The sequence below is a fragment of the Dunckerocampus dactyliophorus genome, chromosome 20 (assembly GCF_027744805.1).
Source record: "Dunckerocampus dactyliophorus isolate RoL2022-P2 chromosome 20, RoL_Ddac_1.1, whole genome shotgun sequence".
Classification (NCBI taxonomy): domain Eukaryota; kingdom Metazoa; phylum Chordata; class Actinopteri; order Syngnathiformes; family Syngnathidae; genus Dunckerocampus; species Dunckerocampus dactyliophorus.
The window spans coordinates 14,975,655-14,997,836 of record NC_072838.1 but is presented as its reverse complement, the minus strand read 5'-3'; the positions used below and the strand labels follow the sequence as shown (position 1 = coordinate 14,997,836).

Below are 22,182 nucleotides of genomic sequence, written 5' to 3'. Positions count from 1 at the left end.
AAAAAAAACAAAGCGGCAAACAGAGTGAAAATGAGAAATAATTTGTTGAAAATTAGTTCACACAGCAAGAAGTCAGTATGTTTTGTATGCTTGCTGGTGGTGACGCAGCAAATGTATGCAAGTCATTTTGATTGATTTGTGACAAGTCGGTATACCTAAGGGTGTTCTTGGACAACTTCTGATCATGTTTCCAAAACATACCCAAGAAGAGCACAATAACCCTAATTAAGCTGTTCAAATATGCAAATGTCGGTGTTTAAGACAATATTTTTGATTGATTATTGACATGTCAGTACAGCTAAGAGTGTGCCAAAGGGATCACTTCTTAGACAACTTTTGTCTATCGTTCCAAAAACGTACCCTAGAGAAATATAACCCTAGTTAAGCGGGCAATATATGCAAATATCGGTGTTTACGTGAATAATTTTGATTGATTATTGGCACATCAGTACATCTCAGTGTGTGCCACAGGAATCACTTCTTAGACAATTTTTTGCTATCTTTCCAAAACATGCCCTAGGGAAATATAACCCCAGTTAAGATGTTAAAATATGCAAATGTAGGTGTTTGAGTAATTTTGATTGATTATTGACGTGTCAGTAGATCTAAGAGTGTGCCACAGGGATCACTTCTTAGACATCTTTTTGTTATCTTTCCAAAACATGCCCTAGAGAAATACTACCCCAGTTATGCTGTTAAAATAAGCAAATGTTGGCGTTTAAGAGAGTAATTTGATGAATACTTGACATCTGAGTATATCTAAGGGTGTGACATAAGGTCATTTCCTGGACAACTTCTGATCTATAACTATAACTCTAACTACACTGTTAAAAAAATGCAAAATGTTGGTGTTTGTGATACTAATTTTGACTGATTCTCTTCCTGATTTGTTTACACAGCGAGGACATGAGTGTGTTTTGTACGCTAGCTTGTAATGACGCAGCAAATGCAGGTTATTTACCTGGTAGCCGGGAGGGTGCTGACTCTGGTGAAGAACACAGAAGGCTCCACATCAACGTGGACCCCGACAGACAGCTCCCTGTAGTAGCCCTCCACTTTGCCTGCTCCTCCGGAGTACTTGAAGTTCAGGACTGCCTCTAAAGTCTGCAAAAAAAAAGGACATGAGATTAAGAATGTGACAAAAATAATATTCAATTCAAATAATATCAGTACGGAGGTGTTAGTGTAATTGAGGTCAGATTTTGCAGGCAGCATCTCGCCGTTCCATCAGTGCTTTTAAGTCAGTTGCATCAAAAGTCATTACTGTGAAAATAATAAATGCACCACAGCAGAGCTATTGTGCCGTTTAAATGAAATGGAAGCACACTGTTATGGCGAGGACGCCTCAAGCAGAGGGGTCCTACGCATACAATTGGTGGCTCAAACCAAAGATTTGGATTCAACATGTGGCTTTCTAGATTGTACGGAGAGAGAGAATTGGGTGGGCACAGTGGGTGGGAATTGCTGGATTTGTTCCATAGTGATAGGAGGAACATGCACGCACACGCACACGCACACACACACACACACACACACACACACACACACACACACACACACACACACACACACACACACACACACACACACACACACAGAGAGAGAGAAACGGGACAGCGTATACCCCGCCAAGTGGGCAAATGATAGGGAAATTAAAAGTGGCAGTTTATGGTGAGGAAGTGCTAGCTGACTCAGGTAATGGGGCTGAAGCGTGGCAAAACGAGCATCCAAGGTTCTGCTTTTCTTCCCAGAGAACATATATCATCTGTGCACATATTGCTGATTGAGGCACTGGCTGTTTCTTCGCGGCCCAAATTTCCCGGAAATCTGCTGCTCTATTCCCCTCTACAGAGCGGAATAATTCCAAGCCTGCTGGCTCCATTGGTTGCCAATTACGATGAAATGACAGAGGCAGCACACATTGAGTAAAGAGAGATGAAAGCGTTACAGGGGATTATATGTAGACCAAGCACCGTAAAGAGGAATGCTTGTATTTTTATTTTTTTTCAATTTTTAATGAAGACAAAAATGATGGAATCAGCTGCAACCTTTTGCAAGAACACTACAATCCTAACTCAGTGGTAAAATAAGCCATTTTTGGCATTAGTGAGAGTAATTTTGACTGATTCTTGACATCACAGTATATATAAGGGTGTACCACAGGGTTCATTTCTTGCACCACTTCTGATCACAGTGTTTCCCAAAGGACTGCAATCTATTTGTGGCAAGGGAGAGGACTGACATCAAGACATCACCATCTAATTTGCATAATTGGCAAGTCTGCATTTGCATGTAATTGTAATGGATGCTGTCTATGTGAAACAAAGAGTGAGTAAAAACCATGACAAGTAAAACAAATATGTTTAGAAATACAAATAAACTTTATTCTGTTGCTTCTTTGTGTCATCTTTTTTATGTCACAAACAAGACGGAGCCACCTGTGAGTGCTTTTAGATGGGAGATTGGCCCACAGGAGCACCCGGTGCTCGTTGAGGCGAGCGATCCATGCTTTCATGTCATGTTTCTATTTGCTTTTTGAAAAAGAACATCTAGAGGGCTCTGACTGCAGTCAAGACTCGTCGGTTAACTGGCTCCAGGCCAGACCGTGATAATTGAATTTCTGTGAAGTAGATAATGCATAGAAAACCTGTTTAAAGCCTTCTAAATAAGGTTTTTAACATTAGAAGAGCCCTCTAGACATGAAATAACACTCACCTTTACACTTGTATTACCCAATGTCGTAGACATAATCAGAGAAAATAAGGTATAATATAGACTCACACAAGCATTGGGAGAGTTCATTGTTTCTTTTTTTTTTTTTTTACTACAGATACTTTATTGTCTCATCAATGTGACATAGCTGGCACCTAGTGACCAGGGTGGATTACTACAGACCACAACGTGTCTTTCAATGCATTTTCTTAATGTCTTATATTTGTGTTTTAGTTCATTTAGTCATTTTTTATGCTTGAAAATGCTTAATTTAGACCAGAAATATGTAAAACATACATTGATCCCTCCTGCTGCGTCTTCTTATTAACAGATAGCGCAAAATCTATTTGTGGCATGCGTTGGGTCATGTTTCGAATGTTTCTAAGAAAAACACATTACAGTGTGACACGACTTCAATTGGGCCACAAAAGTTCTCATTGATAAGGTTAATTATACGGAAAACTAGCAACTTTTAGATGTCATCCATCAGCCCAAAACACAGGGCAGATTTGAAATATTTGAGGCGTATTCACAATGCACCAACCCCTGCAATAAATCTGTCTTTCACCAACTTGTTTCCCTGTCGTCTCAGGGCCAAAACTTTTATTTACACCCGCACAACAGCAAGCAAAGCTGAACCCAAGTGATGAGTTCTGTTTATCTCTCCACTTCCGTGCCTTTCAAAACCACAAACACAAACATATCTCTCGCTGAAATCTGTAATGACAATGCCGTTTCAGAAGCACATTTAAACACTGTTTGCACAGCGGCGGAGGAAACTGGCTCCCAGAGCAGGTTGCAAATATTTCAAGGGGGTGAAAAAGTGTCAATTTGAGAACTTTTTCGACATTTAATATAAAATTCTATCACGGGAGTGGTGGTGAATGCAAGTAAAGTCAAATCCGCAGGCGGCGGACAGTGGGTCACGTGCAGCCATGTGATCCCGTGGCTGTCTATATGGCACTAATGGCCTCGACATGAGTCTCCAGGGGTGTCATGATTGTCTCAGGGACGCTGGCAAACACTGATCCCCACATCCCCTTTTGGAGACTGCTACAGATTACAGTTCCTCATCTGTGCAAACCTCCTCTCTGTCAGCTCTCGAGCTCCTCGGGAACCCTTTTTCAATCATACCAGCCCCGGCGGTAATAAGCTGACTGTGCCAGAAGTGAGCATGTTGCCAAATCAAACAACCTGACCACGTACATAGGTCAGAGAGATTATGATAAGAGTTTGTTTGGTACAATGCCCTCAATTAAAAGTTTTTACTACAAGTGCATTCTGAAATCACTAAGATGCTTTATGCCGAGGCTGCAAATACCAAAATAACTTTAGATTTCACCTATTCAAAAGAACCTGACCACTACTCAACTTCTAAAGGTCCTTCCATAGACTCCTAAGTGCTGCAATTCATATTCATTAACCACCACATCCTGTTACAGAGGCTACAACACTTAATTGGCAACATGGCTACTGGCTGTCTAACAACAGCGCTCGACTCAATTAAGCCATATATGTTAGCAATGAGCCACACTACAAAGTAGTAGCAGGCGGTCGCTGGTAATGTCATGCTGTGGGGCTGCATGAGTACTGTCGGCACTGGGGAGACGCGGTTCATTGAAGGGTGAACATGAATTCCAACATGTCCTAAGATATTCTGAAGCAGTGCACGATCCCTTCCTGTATAAAACTGGGCCGCATGGCAGTTTTCCATCATGCGAACCAACATGCCCGTCAAAATAAAAGCCTAGCGAGATCTTTGCTTGTGAGGACCGCCATATATGACCACCTGGCACATGAAATGACAAGTGTGCTGCGAGTGTGTAGAGTCTGCACTTCAAATTAGTCTTGGCTCAATGGGCATGGTGTGGGGCTGCGTGAGTTCTGCAGGCACTGGGGAGCTGCGGTTCACTGAGAGGAAACATGTATTCCAACATGCACTGTGACATTCTGCAGCGCTGCAGGAACCCTCCCAAGGAAAACTGAGCCACATGGTAGTTTTTCAACACGCTGACCGAATTGGCCGTCGAAACCTGCCAAATATCGCTGGTGTCCATAAATACATACTAGTGACTTCTCAAGATCCAGCACAACAAATGACAAACGTGCAGCGAGTCTGAAGAGTCTGCACTTGCATTTGTTATGGGTACAGAGGTAAAATCAGCGTAATGATGAAATGGAAAACAACATCTGTGTTGCTAAGAGTCCAGCTACAGGGATGCCTAAATTGCACACCTGTGAAGGCACAAACATCATAATTTTGATGCAGGGAATGTTCTTTACAGGGCATTCATATGTCGCTAATGATGACTTCTGCATTCCCATAGCCTTATTTCCACTCATTTTATATGAAAAGGCACACTTATTTTGCATAATGCCAACAATTTTATCGCATATAAGTGTTGTAATGTCAGCTAAAGGTTCATGGTGTGTTTTGATGAGGTGATCCAAAGGCAGACTGTGTACCTAATTGTCCTTAAAATAAGGCTTGAACCCTGCTCAGGGATACATCTGCTTAGTAGCGGGGAAAAGGAGGCCCCCAGCCAGGAGAGATATTTAGTCATCTGGTGGGACTGGCCTCAGTGGAAAACTGAGAAATGACTTGAGGGCACTTGCGGATGCGATGTGTCTCTATCTGGAGTACTGCTGGGACCACATCTCATGTGTACACCTGGTGTCAATCACAGAGCCAATCAACTTGGCCCCCAGGGTACTTAAGGGAGGTACAGTACAACAGTGTGAAGTTTAGAAGAAAACATCCTGGTGATAGCTTGCTTTCTATGGAGACCCAATTGTCCTGTGGGGGGAAATCTTGTAAGCTCGACTGCAAAAAAGGCAACGTAGTCGTCTTGTCGATGGACAGATTAGGCCACTGAATGGAGGCTACTGTAAATACTTATAGCAGGACTGTTTATTTAAACCTGTTTATGACTTTCTAAATACGCGTTTTAACACTATTAGAGCCCTGTAGACATGAAATAACACCTCAGTAGTCACTTTGACAATCCCATTCTTCTTTGTTTACATCACATTGCGCAGGCTACGGGATCACTGCAGGGACATAATAGATGGCCGCATAGCAAGCTAGCGAGCTAACTAGTTAGCCTCTCCAATTTACTTAATTCTAAACTTAAGAAAGTGTTTAAACTGAGTGGGGAAGGAGGACAACGAAGATGAAAACCTTCCACTTTCACACGGAATCAGAGGAGAAACTTTTTTTTTCCCCATTCGATCTCAGCCATGGCATGTCGGCTCGGCTCTGCTGGCTCAGTAGCCAGTCTGCATGCAGTGTGAAAGGTAATGTAATGTAACATCATGTCTCATAACATCACTGATGCCTTGTGACCACAATACTACATATAACTTGTCTTCCAATATTTTTGGACTAATAATAGGCCATAGTCAACCATCAAACAGCGATCATTTATTATTTATTATATTTATTAATTTTTTTTTGGAAAAACCACAATGTAGTGATGGAGTGATATTCGAACCACGGTATAGCGGGGGACAACTGTCTTGGAAAAATAATAAACTGTTAAAAAAGCCCATACTTTTTCCAGGTTTATGTCGTTTTCTTTCATTGTTTGAAGGCGCCATAGATGTGTGCTCGTAGACAAAGTGTAAGTTTCTTCGCTAACGAGTTCATTGTAAGCAACAGTGAGGCAAGTGTGACACACATGGCTCTCACATGAACAGATGAGAAGCACAAACAACATTTTCAAGTGCATGCAGAGGTAAATAAAGCTGCTGGATGGTGACCACTCATGATACTTCAGCCACAGCTTTTACTGCCACGATTTTTTTGCTAATTAGAGACCCCGGAGGTTAGAATGCACAGGACAAAGATGGGATACTTTTGTGTTGTCAGAAACCATCCCAAAAATCCAATGTGGAACAGTCCATTTTAATGATGGTCCTGACATTTCTGCCCACAGGGTTTACACCATCACAATGTGTTCCTTCTGACTGTCAAAGTTTGGCTCTTGATGTAGTATTTCAGGAGAGTCAGGTGTTCTTGAGTCGGAGACGGCAACTACAAGGATCGGTGTCATTACTTTTTGACATACACCGTTATAACACTAGGACCATTTTTAAAAGTTGATGGTCTTGGCATATTCTCATGTGTATCCAGTAAAAGACAGGTTGAAAATGAGTGTTGGATGATGCAAGGCAAACACCAGACCCCTGTGTGACTCTCACCCGAGCTGGTTGGAAGCTCTTTCATACAATAGAGTGGTTGTGTGCAGGCGTCGCTCCATTAGCCGGCAGGTGTAACAAGAAGTGAAAAACCCCTGCACATGCCAAACCCCCCTGTAGCATAAACAGCCAGTCAGCCATGGGAATGTGAAGTCAGCTTCAGAAGATAGGACAAGTCGAGCTGAAATCCAGAGGGGTCCTAAAGCTTGAAATAATGATGAATTACATTGCAACACATGAGCGGACATTTGCGCCAACACCAGCACATTTTGTTCACTTTACCTTGCTACATCCACACACACACACACACACACACACACACACACACACACACACACGAGCATCACCGGCGACAAACTGTCAAGGAAGAAAGCAAGTGGAATGGATGGTTCAGCATGGTGGTATCTAAATATCCTGTTCAGGGTGACTGCAATATGGTCCGACAGCGATTCAGCCATCGAGGGCGGCGGCATATGGAGGCACGCTCGGCCTAGCTGACTGGATTTCACACATGAATTCGAGTCCAGTAAGTATGATGAAATGCTTGACTTTCTATTAATTACATGCCAGTAGGCTCGCATACAGCAGCTGCAGACACGCACGGAAGGAGGAGCCAACAAACCCAACTTTATCATGATCCATTATGAGGCTGCTTGGCCATTCGGGCCGAGTGGGGAAAAAAACAATCTTCATGATAAAAACAAACATACCAGAGGCCTCTTCCCTTTTGTGATTTTGAGTACCACAACAGTTTATTGAGGTATTTGCCGTGATGCTGGAGTTTAAAAGTGTTTTTAGCAAGCTCGACTGGAAACACAACATGGTGTGTGTCTGGAGCTTTAATGCTAATGAGCTGCGTTTGTCCGTGCCTCCCTCCAACAGAGTGTGTGACTCCAAGAAGCGTTTTTGTGCACTTTCTACATTAATCTGCTCCAGAAGGTTCGACTCGAACCGAAACACACTCTTATGTACTCATACAAATTACGTAAATCCAATTAACACATTCCGAACACCCACAAATGTTAACGCAAAACTATTTTTTATAGTTTTACATGCAGAAAATAATTCCGAATGCGTATAAATGACAAATGAAACGCCAATTTTATTTTGATTGAAGACTTGTTTGTTGACAAAGACACTGATGAGGAGGATGCAGCCGTGGTCAATAAGAAAAGCAGAGACTTGTGGCGTAACTGTGTTAGTTAGCACAGAACTAGCGTCAACCGCTGATGACGGCACAGACGAGCAACAGAGCTGGGGCACAACGATGCACATGCAATGCATATTTAAGCAAATGTTACGAATTTCTGGCCTCAATTAAGCATTTAAGCATAAAAATGTTCTAAATGAACTAAAATATAAATACAGTTTAAGGCAATACAAGACGGTTATGCGCTGTAGTCTACAATGGCCACTAGGTGTCACTAGTAACACGCACCAGACTTGATAACCAACAACAGGCATAAATAATAACAAGTCATCATCATCATCATAACACGGGCTACCGTTGTGGCCGTGTTCAAATCTGAATCCTCCATGTCACTTCCTGTCCACACGTCTGGAAGACATCTATTGAAACACACATGAGCACAAGTCTTATTTATGTCTTCAACAGCTTATTTTCTCTGATTATGTACAATATATTAGTTAATATGACCACAGGCGTGTTATTTCATGTCTCGAAGGCTCTAATAATGAACGAGGGATTACAAACAAGGGATTAAAACAACGTCACATTAAGGAGTAGCACAGGAAGACAAACGTTAGCAACACTAGCATGGCTATGTGAGCTACAGTGCTAACATTACACTCACATTTTACCAGCAACATCATGCTAGGTCAGTCTATCCACTGAAAAAAACTAAATGATCAAACATACAGATCCCATGTTTCCGGCTGAATGACGGATAGTTGGCAGAGCTAGGGGCTTTATTTTAAGATGCATAGCGAAGCCTTCAAAAGAGACCATTTGGGTGCCTCTTTTCTCAAAAGTGGCGTTAACAAGTGAGGGCGGTAATACATTTTTCTCATGTTTGGTGCTCAAAAAGAGGCTACAGGGACATATATTACTGTTAGAACATCATTAAACGGGGACTTTGCGAGGGTTTACTTACTTTCCTTTTTATACAGTTCAGCACTCCAATAACACCACGCAATAAAGCCAACCAACAGTTGCACTCCCGACTGGTTTGTCTAGCAGCAGCTCATAAAAGAAGTTGCCCGGGAGTCCAGACGGAGCGGTGCATTTTACATGAATGATAATTACAAAGACATTTTTTTTGTTGCTGCTATGCCTGAGGTTGAAGCCTTAATGGAGCAGAACATTTTAGCCATCAGTTAGCGACAAAGCGCCCTCGGTGACACGTTACAGCGATAACACTCGCGAAGCAACGACAGGTCATCAGGGAGCCGCGGCAGGTCATGTGGTGCGAGATGCATAGCGCTCACTTTGTGTTTAGGAGGAGGAGCGTTCAAAATTCAGTAGCTGTATGCTGAACAAGGGAATGTTGGTGCTGATGGTGAAACAGGACCATGTTGCCATGTGTGAAGGAGGCAAAACGCGATTAAAGAAAGGGCTGGAGCCATGATAGCCAACAGGTGAACGTGACACACGGTGCCCAAAGGGAGCCACTTCAACAAATAAAAATAATTGACTTCATACAGGTGCATATTATAAGATAGTCCAAAACAAAGAGTCCAACTGGAAATATCCCAATTCCTAAAAGGACTGTTACTCGCCTTGCCAGGAATGAAACGGCGCCCGCTGCTCTATGAATTTGATGGAAAATGCTGTGTTGACTCCCCGCCAATGCGCTTCTGACAGGGCGAGCCAATAGGTTTGCTGACTCACCAAGGAAGTCAAGTGCACCGCTTCTGAATTCTCTCACACATGATCAACGGTCTTCTTTTTTTAGTGCGGGAAAATGTACCACGGCCAAAAGAAAATGTAATGTGTGAGTAATACCATTACCAGCTAGTGGAATAACGAAAGGGAAACGGAGGCTTAAGATTACATTTGCAACAAACAACAAGCCACGGTAAAAGCAAGAAGATCAAAGGAATGCAAGGAAACGTCCGCAAAAACGTCACAGGAGGATGGCAGCTCGTGATAGGCGACTCCCACTCAAAAGGAAAAAGAAACACGACAACATCCCGATTTCTATGGTCAACCATTCTCTCACTTTACCTCGCTCATCATCTGACACGCCATGTTAGGTCTAGTCCAAGATCCTCTACGTGACAGGAGCGTCCTGCTGCACAAACGCTAGTCAAAGATCATACACGTGACAGGAGTGCTCGGCTCGGTTTTCACAACCTTACAGTCATGGCCAAAAGTTTTGAGAATGACGCAAGTATTGGTTTTCATAAAGTTTGCTTCTTCAGTGTTGACAGCAGTGTGACAAAAATGATCTATAAGTGAGGACTTTCATTTTGTTACTGTTTTTTCCAAACGTCTTTTGGTGTCATGAACACTTTAAGGTTTGGGGAGTTTCCTGGCCACGGACCCAAAATGTTGATGTTTTGTTCCCCGAGTCAGTTATCACTTTTGCCTCATGGAAAGGTGCTCCATCATGCTGGAAAAAGCATTGGTTGGCACAAAACTGTTCTTGGACGGTTGGGAGAAGTTACTCTCGGAGGATATTTTGGTACTAATCTTAGGCTCGTAGGCAAAATTGTTAGTGAGCCCACTGTCTTGGATGAGAAGCAACCTCACACATGAATGACCTCAGGATGATTTGACTGTTGGCATGACACAGGACTGATGGTAGCGCTCAACTTCTCTTCTCCGACAAGCTTTTTTCCAGATGTCCCAAACAATCAGAAAAGGGATTCAGACAAAATGGTTTTACCCCAGTCTTCTTTACCCCAGTCTTCAGGAGTCCATCTTATGCAGAATACCAGTCTGTCCCTGATGTTGTTCCTGAAAGAAGTGGCTTCTATGCGCCCTTCTTGACACCAGGCCATCTTCTAAAAGTCTCAGCCTCGCTGTGCGAGCAGATACGCCTTCCTGCTACCATTCCTGAGCAAGCGCTGCACTGGTGATGCCCCCATCCTGCAGCTAAATCAACTTTCTGAGACAGCTCTGACGCTTGCTGGACATTCTTGTGCACCCTTATGCCTTCTTGTCAACACCTGAACCTTTCTCCTGAAAGCCTTAACTGAGGCAAGTGAGGCCTGCAGTTGTTTGGATGTGGTTGTGGGGTCTTTTGTGACCTCTTGGATGAGTCGTCGCTGCACTCTTGGGGAGTCCCAAAGCTTTAGAAATGGCCTTATAACCTTTTCCAGACTGACATTGATAAAAGTAAATAAAAGTTATGTTTCAACAGGGGGGGGGTGGCAATCACTTTTTCCACACAGGGCTATGCAGTTTTTGATTGTTTTTCTCCCTTCATAATAAAAAGTTTCATTTAAAACTGCATTTTGTGTACAGTTGTGTGGTCATTGGCTAATGTTTAAATTTGTGTGATTATCTGCACGCTGCTGTACTTAACGACCTACGGCACAAATGCTAGTCAAATATGCGATACGTCACGGGTGCACACACACTGCCATTTATAAGGATCGACAGCAAAAGATAAATATCCTGTATATGCTGCAAAAACCCAATACAAAGATCCTGAGAGGTGTTTTAAGGAATGAATGCAAAAATGTTTGTCGCTAACGGGGAGGCCGGTCTGGCTTGGGAGTCTCAATGAAACAGTATGTGCAAATCATATTAGTCTGGGCGTTGATATCATGACCACAATGATGATGATCCCTCTTTTCGATTAGTCTCAATTACCTCCTCACATCTCACATTTCTGGGAAAAGCAGAGGCCGCTCGGCAGCAGTAAACTTTCCGAGACCTGACGGCGTGGGCTAAAAATAGACACCGCTTGACAGATTGCCGCGCTCTACGCCGAGCTCGCCGTCACTAGAGGATGGATGGTTTATTTAGTCCATGTGTTGTCCCCCTGAGGCGTCGCTGCAGACAGTTGTGTTAAATAAGGCCAAATCTTTCACTGAAACAAGCGTTTGTCACAAGCCTGGGATGGAAAAGGACAGAGAGGGAGGCAGAGCTGTAATGTAGGGCTCCACTCAGAAACTTTTAGAAATAGTTCTTTCACATTTCAATCTGGATGGTAGCAAAGAGGCGCCCTGTCGGTGCGGCACAGTGTCACAAATGACGCACAATCATCATTTCACAACCTGTCATGTGTTTTTTTTATGCTCAATTTCTTTTTTGTCCACAACTTTGAAGAGTGGCTTTCCCATACTTCATGGAACATTGAGCAAGAGCAATCTTCAAGCCTAATCGAATGCAACAATAATATCTATTACTGTTAAACTGATTAGGACAAGCAATTAGTCATCTTAAGTAGTGTTTCCCACAGAACTGCAATCTATTTGTGGCGCTGGTGAGTTCGGGATGGTGACGTAATTGTCAAATTTTCATTTTTGGCAATGATCTTTGCAAAAAAGTGAGTAAAAACCATGAAATGAAAATGTGCTTGTGTGAGCTTTCTTCTATTGTCTTTTGTTTTTTTACTTTTATACTTGTCCACCAGATGGCACTACTTTCCCCCATTCAAAGCAAAATGTAACAACTTACTGTTTTCTGCATGGGTGCCTCGCAAGTGAAAAAATACAAATAATATTCATAATAAAATATTAAAAATAAAATGAGTATTTCATATGTACACGTTAAATATTAACTTGTTTAAAGTAGAAAAAAATCAGACTGTATAATTTTTTTATTTTGATCATTTTAGGACGCTTACATTTGACATCTGACCCAAGTTTTTTGCTAAGTTATTTTTTTTGTTTGTTTGTATTAAGAGCTACACACTAAGCAGGGTCCTTGAGGGTGCTTTGGAGAAGGCATTCGACCGTGTTCCTCGAGGAATTCTGCGGGGAGTACTCCGGGACCATGGGGTACCGGACCACCTAATTCAGGCTGTTTGTTCCCTGTATGACCGGTGTCAGTGTTTGGTTTGCATTGCCGGCAATAAGTCAGACCCCTTTCCAGTGAGGGTTGGACTCCGCCAGGGCTGCCGTTTGTCACCGATTCTGTTCATTACTTTTATGGACAGAATTTCTCAGCGCAGCCAGGGCATTGAGGGGTCCCAGTTTGGTGGCTGCAGGATTGGGTCTGTGCTTTTGGCAGATAATGTGGTCCTGCTGGCTTCAGTGGGCCGTGACCTTCAACTCTCACTGGATCGGTTCGCAGCAGAATGTGAAGCGGCTGGAATGAGAATCTGAACCTCCAAGTCCGAGTCTATGGTTCTCGCCCGTAAAAAGGGTGGAGTACCATCTCCGGGTCGGGTATGAGATCCTGTCCCAAGTGGACGAGTTTAAGTACCTCAGGTCTTGTTCACGAGTGAGGGAAGGATGGAACGCGAGACTGACAGGTGGATTGGTGCGGCGTCTGCAGTGATGCTCTGCGGACTCCACATCGGTCCGTTGTGGTGAAAAGGGAGCTGAGCTGAAAGGCAAAGCTCTCAATTTACCGGTTGATCTGCATTCCTACCCTCACCTATGGCCATGAGCTTTGGGTAGTGACCGAAAGAAGGAAATCGCGGGTATAAGCAGCCAAAATGACTTTTGTCCGTAGGGTGAATGGGCTCTCGTTCAGAGAGCACTGTCATCCGGCAGAAACTCGGAGTAGAACCGCTGCTCCTCCGCATTGAGAGGAGCCAGATGAGGTGGCTCGGGCATCTGGTCAGGATGCCTCCCGGAGGTGTTCAGGGCACATCTGACCGGTAGGAGGCCTTGGGATAGTCCCAGGACACGTTGGAGAAACTACGCCTCTCAACTGGCCTAAGAACGCCTCAGGATCCACCGGGAGAAGCTGGACGAAGTGGCCGAGGAGAGAGAAGTCTGATCATAAAGCTTCTTTCCTTGCTAGCATCCTATTAGCTAGCTAAACAAAGTTACGTCACCCGTCTATGATTTCATCAGCGGTTGACTCAAAAATGTGAACACAAAGCACATTTTTATAGTTTTACAATTATAGTTTTACATTCATAAAACAAAAAAAGGACAAATTAAACATATAAATGAACATTTAAGGTTACTTTTACCCCAGTCACTGAAGACGTGACTGTTCCCAAAGACAATTTGGCAGTGAGATCAACCACCACCACCGCCATCCTGTTTGCAGTCACGCCAAGAATCACGTCTTCAGTGAAGGTCAAGGTAAGCTTAAATGTTCATTTATCCCTTTCATCATCATTTATATGTATTTATATGCATTCTAACATGTTTTGTGTCAACACTTTTGGCTGTCTGGAACGGATTCATTGGATTTACATTATTTACGTCCGTTTTGGTTCGAGTCTGACCTTCTGGAATGAATTAATGACACTAACCAAGGTTCCACTGTATAATATTTTTATGGGTATTTTTGGGGAAGCTGACATTTCATTTTTTGTCATTTGGGACCTCTTAAGAGTAAAGCACATCAGGTTGTTGTGCATGAGTGTTTTTTTTACAAGAATAAGAGAGTTAAAGCATTACAGGAATAAAACAACAAGGATTTATTTTATGTAAAACTGCTATGTTCTATGGCGTTAGCAACAAGTAAGACAAGTCATACTATATTGTGAAAAAGCAATATAAAAGGGATTGGAAATTGTGTGTGTGTGTGTGTGGGGGGGGGGGGGGGGGGTCTTCAATAAGCAACATATGAGCAGCTCAAGAGTAAAGCTCAACCTTGAAAAGCAGATGCTCTTTCAAAGTCAAAACTGCACCTGATGATGATGATGATTATGATAAACAAGCCAAGGGAGGTGGGGGGTCGAGGAAGGAGGAGAGGAAGTGGTTTTAATCCCGAGCCAAGAAAAATAATTTGGTGGCTAAGCTGGAGGATCACATTTGGGCAGACAGCTGTGGCAGTTATAAATATCGGTATCGCAAGCTGGGATCGGTCTCTGCGAGGGGAGCTGGAGCACCGTAGGCGGTGCTCGGCGGCTAAAAATAGCACTCGGAGCTGGCAGGCAGAAGAGACGATGACTCTGGCCCTTCTTTTTTTTTTCTTCACACAATGTGATTAGCGCTAAGAAGCTCAGACGCCGCTAGACACGTGTGTGTTTATGGGGGAGGTTATATATTATTCAGATCATAAATTCAATGCAAATGTTGTCTCTGGTATAGTGACAAAGTCACAAATACACCAAAATCACATCCCTTCAGGCCATCTGGTCTTGCAGCAAGCTAATTGTCCGCTTCTCATTAACCTCACTGCCAGCAGCAGCAGGCAGTTTGTATCGAAACGCAGATAATTGTGAGAATGCTGACATTCACTTTGACGCTATTATGCATTGAACACAAAACAGAAATCATATTCTTCGGCTTGTTTTTGTGAGATTAAAACGTACACAATATGGGATATTCCCTTTAAGCGGCCAAAGATGAACAGAAAGTGATGATACAGCAATACTAGGAGTCTGAAGTGCCCAACTGTACCTGATGTTACTGTGGGATGTTTAAAAAATGTTTTACTCAAGCTGCTGTTCCTCCCTTGAAGTCCTCACACTTACTATTTGCTTGCCTATATTTATGTGCAATACAATGTCCAAGAGTATTTATGTTTTTCTTATAGTTTGACTTATCTCTGTAGAGTACCAGTCAAAAGTTTTGATCAAGAGTTAATTAAGAGCTTAGCTACACTTTGGTTTGTCTTCCAACAAGTTGCACATTTTGCATCGCCAATATTTTCATCATCATACCTGCCATGATTCTACATACACGCCGTAACTCTGCACTTGTCCGACACGATAGATGAACATACAAAAACGTAACATTAACTCATTCAATACCAAAGACGTATTTATGCATTTTTATAAACCCGAACGCCCGATATATACGTCTTTTACAGTTTTTTGCGTGAGAGGCAAAAAGAGGTGATGATGCAACTGCACACTAAAGGATGTCACTTTTAGAGCAGTTTTAAGCCATAAAAACGGCCACAAGGTGGCAGAAGTGCGTTTGACTTGGCATGTGAATTTGAATGGAAAAAACATACATCAAAGCAAGGAGGAAGTGGAAAACAGGAGTGTAGCGTGCAGAAGGTTACGCATTGTAGGGAAATTTTAACGCATGCACACGCACACGCGTGCACACACACAGTTCAGCTCCAAATGTGAAAATTGTAAATGATTCATGGTGTTATATTTGTAAATAAATTGTTATTTTGATGTAAAACAACCCTTGTTTGTGTTATTTATGTTGTGGTATAGTTGTTTAGATGTTTAAGCTGTCACAAAAGCAAAAAATATTTGTGTCAAAGTGAAAGTTATGCTCAAAATGTATCTTTTCACAAAAAGCTCTTTTTTAGTCGGAAACTGATATTTTCCTGAAACTTCTCTATGTTCTACTGCTGATGACTTAAGAACGGAAAAAGGTAGAAACAAACTTTTTTCTTCTGATGAAAGATGGGAGTCTAATCTTTCTTTTGGTAGGTTTATATAACCATAGAACACAATATTCTGCGTGCCTTCGAAGATCAGTCAAAATCGACTAAAATGGGCGATAAGGAGGGGGTTGTCTTTTGAAAAATGACTGGGATCGGATGAGTTAAATGTGTAAAAAATTGGACCTTTGCTTAAAAAACAGTGACATTCCAAGTCCTAATGCAGGTAGGAGGAGGTGTAGCAACAGCTTATTGTCGCACATTTTCCCCCCTCGACATTGGAACATGCACCTACACTCGCTCTGACAGCAATATCTGCATTGCCGTAACAAGACATGATCCTTAGCACATTGAGCCGCATCTTGGCACCAAGGTAGACATTTGACGGATTAAACATAATTGGCCGTGCGTGCCTAAAAGTGAGGGCCGCCACATTCTTCATGTGACATCATCGTTCCGCTAAAGTCATATGAAGGCTAAGTGAAGGAACAGATCTCGCATTATGGTGAAATGGCTGCATTATCTTATTTCCGCCTATACCCAGCCTGCCAGTCAACTTATCCCCGATGCAGCTCCATCGTTCCAAATCCCACCGCAGGGGGAAAAAAAACTTTGAAAGCTGCCATTTCAGTCATGTGGGCAATCAGCACAGCACTCTGGAGATAACAAAAGGCTCGGCGCTCATTGCTGCAGACACAATCTGATTCCATCAGAGCTGTGAGAGGTGAGGAGAGGATGTGCTTCAGCTGGCTGCGGCACATTTGCCCCCCCCCCATTCCTACGTTCCTCTCTAATTTGGTGGCAAAAATGTTGGTAAGACTGAGTGGCAAAAGGTCAGCGAGAAGAGCACAGTGTAGCAGAATTTGTACACTCATTTAAAAAGTATTGCTTGCGGTTGTGGTGAATGTCGTTGCCTCAAAACTGCTCGGCGGGCTTCCGAGTGCTTAAAAAAAAATACAGCAACAATGAGTCATGTGGCAGGAAACCCAAAATACTACAGTACATTCTGCTCAGGCTTTATTTAGCAGTCACCCCTACTGTAAGAAAATAAAGTGGCCATTTCCTTGCATGCTGCTTCAAGGCTGACTTCTGTGAGCTTGGGCGCAAATCCCTCAAGGAAATTCGTTTGACTTCAAACGATGCTTCCAAGGGAGGGGATCATTGTCTGCTGTGGGATGTCACAGTACATGTTGCAATTCGTGTCTCCCCTCAGTGAGCTGGCAGCACTCATGCAGCCCAAAACCTGACACAATTATCTTACTACTCAATTGTGTTGCCAGCTATTTAGACATTCTGAGTGGAGAGTAAAAACTATACCGCTATACAATCTGTACACTGACTACTACGTTTCATCTGTAGAGCATTGCTCCAAGAGAAGATAAACTGTAATATGCCATCCCACAACTTTTACATTATTTTGCACAGAAAGCACCCCAGAGCGGTGGCTTAGCGGCATGTTGGCTTGAGAATAGAGAAGCAGAAATATACATAGAAATGAAAACAAGCGCATCTTTTTATGCCAAGCCATGCAATTCCTCGTACTTCACTCTCATTTTTTACCTTAACATGACTGTACTCCCCCTTGCCGGACTCGCCGCTGACAGGTTTGCTTTCGGGCCTGGGCTTGAGGACTTGACGCAAAGGACTGGAGATTGGCAGGCCTGTCAGACTGATTCCATCTATTTAAAAAGAACAAAAAGCAGAGCGGAGTCAGCAAATGCAGCAAGGTTATTTGTAATCAGAGGCGGGCAGAACATCAGGGGAACACTCGCAAAGTTAAATATCAGCAGTCTGTGGAGGAATACAGTATTTACCAATTCATTGGTGGAAATCCTCAAAAATCTTTGTTAAATGCGTCAATCCATGGCTTAATTCATGACCTCGAGGGGCCACATGTGTGGCTGTGTGAAGTAACACTACGGCCGCTGCTTTCAATGCACGTCAGTGGTCCAAAATGGCACCTGTAGCCAACAACCTTCCGTCAAATGTACCAACATGGCTCTGTGACGTCAGTGCAGCGCAGCACTGTGTCAGGAATGGCTGGGTGCTGCAGCAGCTCCATCAAACATAGACGCTGGATGAATTAGTATAATCACATGCAAGCTCGGTGAAACAGAACCAATTGGAAGCATTTCCCCCCCCCACTCTCAGAGTGATAATTAAAGCATAACGGCTACATTTAGATGCAACTAAATTTACCATGACAGCATAAACAGCCAACTTTGAACAGCAAAGTGGAAACAGAAGTTTGGAATCATCTCTACTTTTTTTTAATGAAAAAGAGTTGATACCATCACCTTGATCTCACAAGCTAAGCCTGGCTAGTAATATTCATCCAAGCTATTCAGGGCTTGAACCTCTGATGGGGATTTTCACCTTTCAGCATGATGGTGTCAAGCACATAGCAAAATCAACAAAAGAAAGGCTTCACGGGAGGAGCATTTACGTTTTGAAATGGCCTGGCATTTTACTGGTCTGTCGAAAAAGCACTGACGCAAAATGCTGCCAATATTCCACCTTAGAAGGTAGTATCAGAACCAGGCGTCTGTCTGAAAAAGAAGTGCCACTACTGGGGAGTGAAGTTTCAGACCGGACACTCACTGTTGTGCTGAAAGTCACACAAGATGCAGGTTGATGTTGTCACGCATCGTTAGCAGCAGTAGTAGAACGTGCATTTACTTGCCTGTTCATTTCATACAGAACCAGGCAAACTGTGTGCTTTCACACAGCAGCCCACATCAGATAAGATGTGTGACGTATAAAACAGGACACTGGCATTTGGTCAAAATTCGTTTCACACCCACGTGCCGACATTACACCTTTGCTACCATCTTTGAGCTGGAAAATAGCCGGGAAGACTTCATGCCAACATTCCATGTCTGTGCCTTTTATACAGAACTTCAACATGGCAAAAAGATGACTTTTTCAGGCAGTGTGTAAGGGCCTGCAAATGTGGCAATGTGTAAAAGGCGAAGGGGGTTTAATGCCAGTTGGTGTGTAAAAGAGGCTACCATGTACCCAAACAGACTTAGTGCTGTTATTAAAGATATTTTTACAGGTTTGGTTCTGTCTAATTGAGTTATTATTATTATCAAGTTAAAGGTCAGGAAAACTTGTTACGATCACGCTCAGGAGGGGGCACTCCAAGCTTGTTGAAAGCACTTGGTTGAGTCTCGCTCTTGGTTGTTGTGATCACAGACCTAAGAGGCACTAGAGCCACCTGAGACTGGAGCAATTGAGGGCGGGCAAATGTAAATGGCTCTCAGTAGAAGAGATGCATTTGTAGGCAGTTACATTGGCTAATTTGCGTCAGTACGTTAAGATACAGGTATAAAAGTACTAATAATAGATACTTTCACGCTGTGCACAATGTTTCTAGTGGTGTACATGGCTCAACATATCCCGTGGCACATACAGTACAATATTCCCTCGCTCTATCGTGGTGAGTGTGTCTGTCGCTTCCCTCTCTCGTCTGTTTGTTTGTTTGTTTTCTGCATCCTGATTGGCTGTAGACAATTGTCAATCAATCTCCGTGTCTCCTGTGTGATCAGTAGCTTGGAAGCTTGTAAATGAATCTTTGGACTGCAGCAATGTGTTTTAACAAGGATACAAAAATGCTACAGTGCAGCGGAACGGCGGCAAGACAAAAGGCACGGCCGCAGGAGTGAAATATACGTGAGTGACTTGCATCCTACCTGTAGGTTGATGATTAAAATTCAGAGGAAGGTTTGAACTTCGAGAGTGTTTAAACAAGAGCAAAATGTGATAAAATGTTAATATCTGTCTGAAAAAAAGCAGCAATAAGCAATCAACACTACAGTGAGTATGAGCGTGTGCTTGCCACCATCTTTCTGTGTATCCAGCTGTATATACAGTAGCATGGATGCTTATTTAGTGCTGCAAAGGCAGAGCAGCCATCACTACACCTACTCACAGACGGTCACGGCACCAATGTCGGCCGCAGTGCCGTCATTAGGTACGACACTCATACCATTTAACATGATAAAACCCCCGGCACGTCAAGGCCCATTTGTCCCGAGTGATGACATCACTCCCCTGTCCGGATGCTGAGTTATGATGTCGTTTCGAGGCGGAGCCAAACTGAGGGATAAACTCATTTGAGGAGATATCGGTGAGGCTCAGCCTGTTCTCTCCTGACTGTGTTCCTTGTCTGACGTACCTGGGATGACAAAGGATATCAAGCGCACCAAAAAAAAAAAAAAAAAAAACACAGATCAGACTGATCGATTCATCTCTAAATACAGGAATATGATTAGTTACCAGTCCCGATATAGCATGACAATCAGTCAATGCAGCTCCGGTGATGTGACTATAAATAAGTGCTAATGTTAACACAATGCATCTATCAGCTGAGGCCCTGACGCACACTCGCCCAGCTTAGACTGAAGCTGCAGACAAAGCATTGCAAATCAATTCATTACTAGTCATTAAACTGAATGATGTTAATTAAATATATGAGCGGCGTTTCAAAAATAGAGCATTCTGTTTTTAAGGACTCTTTAAATAGATGTCACGTCTCAATCAGTCGCCTGGCCCGTCGTCCACTTGATGAAATAAACACCGTCCTCCAATAGATGGCCAGCAGATGAATAAACATCAATCATTCAATACCAAAGGCGTAGTTATACATTTTTACTAGTGCTGTCAAATGATTACATTTTTTTAAATCAGATTAATCATTAATGATCAATCATAATCATTAATTCATTTCAAATGAATTAATCATGATGAATCAACATTTAAAATTATGTCTGAAATACACCCATTTTGACTGTATTTGATTGAAAAAAGATAAATGTATGATACAGTATATGTTTGCATGTATGAACAGCTCCAAATGAACTGAAAATTTCAAATCAAGCTAAAAGATACGACACGTCTTTAAAAAAAATTGATGTATTATATTTTGCAGGTTGAAATACATTTGTTTTGCTTTTGTTTCATCCTACCACCATACTGAGATATTATCGTTATCCATGGATCGCAAATCGTATCGTATCATGAGTGACAAGTAGATGCCAATGCTAATTTGGATCAGAACCAAATTGTACATTTTCATTGATAATCACCACCTGCAAGACTCATTAAGAAATGAGGAAATTGTCATTAAATGTCCTCAGTCGCGATGACGGATCTACACCTTTATCAGGCTCTGCACCAAAATATAATCCTGTGCACCCTGGAAGAGGTAACTACACCCAGAAGCAGTCTTTAACTTAGTGTGAAATTTTCCAAAGTAGATTTTCTAAATGCTCCATGCTTGGAAAAAGCAATCTCTATCCATGTTGGCGTCGGTCTCCAACAGTGTTGCGCACACACCAGCTCTGCAGCAAGTATTATAATGAAGCCATATGACGTCTAAGCCACCTATGTTTGAAAGGGATTAACCGTGTTTAGTTCTGAGTGAAAACAAATTTAATCACGCCGATACAGCCTAACTTTGGAATATAAACGAACGTCTGTTGCGTTGACGCTTATGCCAAAACGGGGTTCTGCAATGCCGTTTGACTGCCAGGCAAATCTCTCCGTGTTTCACAGCAGACCGGAGGGTTTTTTTTGGTGTCTTTTTTCCTCCTGTTTTATATCTGGTGTGTGTGATGACATTCACACACTGGTGCACCACTGGTGATGCAGTTTATTTCACCGAGGAATGATTGGTTTAGCTGGCGCTGGCAATGCAGGTGGGGAGAACATGCATGCCGGGAACGACGCATTCAAATTCAACTATGTGACGTTGTTCATTTTAATACGAAACAATAGTTAAGGAGTAGCATCTTCAAAGTTCACCGGTGCAATAATAATGTGATTCCATTCACACATGTCAAACTGCATCCAGCATCACCATAACAACCGCA

General features: G+C 42.7%; 1 protein-coding gene across 7 annotated transcripts in view; it reads right to left on the bottom strand.

The window, feature by feature from the left end:
• trappc9 (trafficking protein particle complex subunit 9) overlaps positions 1-22,182 on the bottom strand; it is a 131,322-nt gene that overhangs the window by 73,487 nt on the left and 35,653 nt on the right. For all 7 annotated transcript variants that reach the window (XR_008567105.1, XM_054762972.1, XM_054762971.1 and 4 more), the window contains 2 exons: positions 17,867-17,985; positions 962-1,104 (listed from right to left, as the gene is read on the bottom strand). Coding sequence is in view for 6 of the 7 variants with exons in the window: in XM_054762972.1 (XP_054618947.1) it covers positions 962-1,104; positions 17,867-17,985 (262 nt within the window). In the remaining variant the exon portion in view is untranslated. The remainder of the gene's footprint in view (positions 1-961; positions 1,105-17,866; positions 17,986-22,182) is intronic.